At 35.5% G+C, this 4197-nt stretch overlaps 1 protein-coding gene across 1 annotated transcript; it reads right to left on the minus strand.

Annotated features, from left to right (window-relative positions):
• Positions 1–1157: 1157 nt before the first annotated feature.
• LOC149060747 (uncharacterized) lies at positions 1158–3030 on the minus strand. Its single transcript, XM_089216090.1, has 2 exons — positions 1508–3030; positions 1158–1446 (listed from the first exon to the last, which is right to left on the minus strand). Exons 1-2 carry the CDS (start codon positions 1899–1901, stop codon positions 1367–1369), a joined length of 474 nt encoding a protein of 157 aa, XP_089072216.1. The 5' UTR covers positions 1902–3030; the 3' UTR covers positions 1158–1366.
• Between the last annotated feature and the right edge of the window lie 1167 nt (positions 3031–4197).

Here is a 4197-nt window from a genome sequence, read left to right on the forward strand (position 1 = left end):
AAAGTGATACGGCGGTGCACGTTATATGGACGCGCACCGTCTCTTGAAATAATAACCCGATTTGATTTAGTAAATGAAATTGTTGGTTTTAGAGATGTGTAGTTCATGAGTTAGTCGGCTCAGTGAGTCGACTCTTTCAGATGAGCTGAACGATTCGAATCAGTGTTTCGAGATTCGACAACTCGGTAACTCAGTTTTACCAACCAAAGTTCGACAATTCAAAATCGAGTCGGAATAAACAATTCGATATGAATTTATTTGTGAACTGTGAATTGTTCCGCGAGTTGAGTTTATAACACAGATAATAATAGTTATCTGTGGTTTATATTTTTATAATCACATTTCTGCGAACAATACTACTTATCAGTTATCACGATTTAAGTCATAAGATAATAAAAATCAATATAAAATAATAATAAAAATAAAATCAATTTGTATGTTATACAAAAGCAACAGCTCAAACAAGTGGGAGGAAACAACTACCAGGGCAGCAGGGCACAGGAATCACAACTCACGGAGGATTTAACTAGTTGACCGTACCCTTGAATCGTGAACGAATCATCGAATATGTGAGAGTTGAGAGTTGATAAGAGAGTCGACTCACTGATTCAGTTCATTAAACTGAACTGAGTTGAATGATTTGACTCACTAAAGTGAGTTGAAATTCCCATCCCTAGTTGGTTTTATTTCTATATAGATTAATTATATATATACATTATACATATATATATACAAGTTAAGCAGCACCGACGAACCAAGAGTCCCCATACACAGTGGGTATGTTTTCCTTATTGAATAATTATATAATACAAAAAGGGGGGTCGAGCTATTGCACACCAGGCCCGCTTGTTGCAAGTGGCGTCCGGTCCAAGGAACTTGATCGGGTGCTGAGCGTCACCTTTGCAGTCACGCTGGAGGTGTTGTAAATGGTCGCGGCCTGAAAAGGGCGATTTTGGTTCTCTCGTCGGATGGCTTGTCCGGCGATGCCGATTTTGTTGAACGGACGGTCTTGAAGCTAACGGCGTGCCTGGCTAGCCGTGGTGTCCAGTCGACGCGTTGACGTTTTGCCGAAGTGGTGACTTGACATAGGCGTGCGCAGAGTTTAAGTTCGGGGCGTGCCCGTGGAAAATTTGAATAATACATTATACACACATAGATTATATTATAACTTATTTATTAATTATTATTGGTTACTGGTTAGTATATAATATTTACAGATTCATACGTCTATTTTCTAAGGTATTGAACTCATCGATGACAGAATCCAAGTTTATCCCACTTGTCAACTCTTGTTCGGTGAATAGTAAAAGTAACGAATCTAATCGTTCCTGTTTCATCGTACTTCTAAGTTTTGATTTTACAATTGTCATTTTGGAAAAGACTCGTTCGCATGTACAACTAGTGACTGGTATAATAGTAAACAATTGTAAGGTTTTATAAAAACAACTGTAGGTAGAAATACTATTGTTAGTTTTCAGCCAATCAAGCCACAAATAAATGGACTCACTAGATGTACCATTAGGTTTATCAGATTTTGGCAAATGTTTTAAAAGGTTTATTTCAGTTTTTAGATCTGTACTTGATGTATTTGAGAACTTAGCCAAAATATCAATCATTTCAGGTTTTATTTCCATGTGTAGCAGACTAGCAATAGCTTCAATTAAGCTTAAAGTTTCTTGATTGAATCTTAAATCCATTGCCGATAATAAATCATCAAGTAGTTCATAATAAACCGATATCTTCATTTCATCTAATTTATTTTTAAAAAAAAATTGAGATTTAGATTTGTTATCTATTTGAGTTGATACTTTTCTACGAATAACGTCTGGAACAATTATTCCATGTTTTTTACATAAAGCAACTGCTTGTTCAAAAAATATTTTCAAATTCTTTATTTTCATTTCTCATACTTTTAAGATTTAATGTTAAAGACCGTACATTATCAATTGCCAACAAAAGATTTAGTTTTGGTGATTGAAGTACTGAGCTAATCTGTTATTTGCTGACCGGCTCTTTTATTTGATTTCATTTTTAATGTTTAAAGTATTACACTATGCACACTAAGAAAACAATAACTAGGTAATGGGTTTTTATTTAAATATTATGTAATATTTAATTAAATAATAACTTTGGACACTAAGGAAGTTTAGCTTTCAACTGTTAACATTAAGGTTAACGCAAAAGGCAAAAATACGAATGAGTATTAGATGTCAGTAATTACTACACGAGTCGTGAGTTCGTGACAACAGTCTTGGAATATTATATTTTTGTTTTGACGATAGTGATTATAATTTCTAATATTCTATGGTTGTTTTTATTTGTTTATCATATTCTATAAATAACTTAAGTAGGCAATTGATAATTGAATTATCTCAATTCATGTAATTCAGTTGTAATCACGGATAAAGATACCTCATAGTACTTATACCTTATAGTATAATGTTGAAACCGCTTCGCGGACGGGATTTGCAGTGTAGCCCTTTCAAAAGTTAAAAATATTGAACCATATTTTTTTTATGTATTGTTGTCATGGATAAGGATGACCTGGTGATACCCCAGTTTTCCTGTACTGATAAGAAGCATGTTTGAAACATAGGGCGCTTTGGCCCTTGAAAAATCTCGGGGCGTGCCTAGGCACGCCCGGCACGCCCTGTGCGCACGCCTATGTGACTTGATAGACTTTATGTGTGTCGGGCCGATGGCTTCAAGCGGTATGACTAATGATAACGTTACCACCGGTTGGTGCATTTGTCGTGAGACGGTCTCGTCGTACGGCAATGATCGGCGTCGACTCGGTATTAAATACTGTGTAGCTACGTCACTGATTGGGGATATTTTGCAGGCTCTCCGTGGTTCAAAAATCGTCGATGATCCATGCTACTCGTGCTTGATCGCCGTGGGGTGACGAGGTTTCGGCTTGGCTTGGCTGATCTTCGGTTCTTCGAAGTCTTGTTACTGTTCGGTGTGTTGAATGTTTTGACTATTTGAAAATTTAATGAAGACTGACTTATCTTGGGATATGTACCTATATATTTTATACTCCCTCGACTGGCGGTCTTCATCGCTGATTGGTCGTGATTTAAGCGTTATGACAAGATTACACCACATCTTTCTGTTATCATTATAACCTGTCTGTTGTGGTTTTCTGCTGTCATAATGTTGAAGCTTCCTTGACAACTATTGTAGTCGTATTTGTTATGTTCTGCGTGTCTGATGCACCGTTATTTTGGTGGTCTTAAAAAATATCTTTTTATTAGTGTTTGATCCGTAACAAAAGTAGATGTAAATTAAGACATATATTAATGGATTAGCATTGATTAGATGTACCTATATTTAATCAATGGTATAAGTTATAAAACTAAGGTATTAAACAACTTACATTTTGTATATTTGTTCAAGTTGTTTTTACAAATACCCGAATATGAGCAATCAGATATATTTAGGTAAATAAAATATATATAGAGTGGAAGTACAAATACCTAACCACTTTAAAACACCCAAAAGTATTGTTTTCAACATCTCTATCGTGACGTTTTACAAAATTATATAGTGCTTTCATCGTAAACAATAAAATACAATCACGCAATACTTATATAGTACAATAATGATGGACTTAACAGTGACTGTTAATCTATAGAAAATATAAACTTTTATTATAATATAATAAGTATGACAGTGCCAGTGTGTCCCCTTGACGAAAGGGCGTCGCCATAGCACAACAGTTGCGTACGAAATGCACGCATAATAATAATAATAATATAATGTATTACAAGTTACAACTGGTTATGCGATTAATGATTATATACTACACTGCCATTACAATACAAATTATTGTACATCGCGCGTTTTTGTTCTAACGACGATTACGAAACCGGCAAAACCGAACTGAACTGCTGCCGTGCGTGTTGAATTATACGTATTTTACGATCCATTTATTTCACTTGTATATAATAATAATATTCTCCCGTACGTAATTCGATTTGACCGTATAAATGTATAATAATGCGAGGATAACGAGGCACGGGAGCCATATACAAGGGCGGCGTGTGCGTTCCCTCGCCGGCCGTTTTCGTACATTAAAAACCACAACAATCAAACAAATGATGACTTACTATTTTTTTCCTCTCTTCCTCCAACGATATGTTTTTCACCATCTCTCTCCCCTGTCTCCCTTTCCTTCTCTCACTATTTCTCACT

Source organism: Diuraphis noxia, unplaced genomic scaffold, assembly GCF_037042655.1.
Source record: "Diuraphis noxia isolate RWA-SAM2 unplaced genomic scaffold, SU_Dnox_SAM2 contig0001, whole genome shotgun sequence".
NCBI lineage: Eukaryota > Metazoa > Arthropoda > Insecta > Hemiptera > Aphididae > Diuraphis > Diuraphis noxia.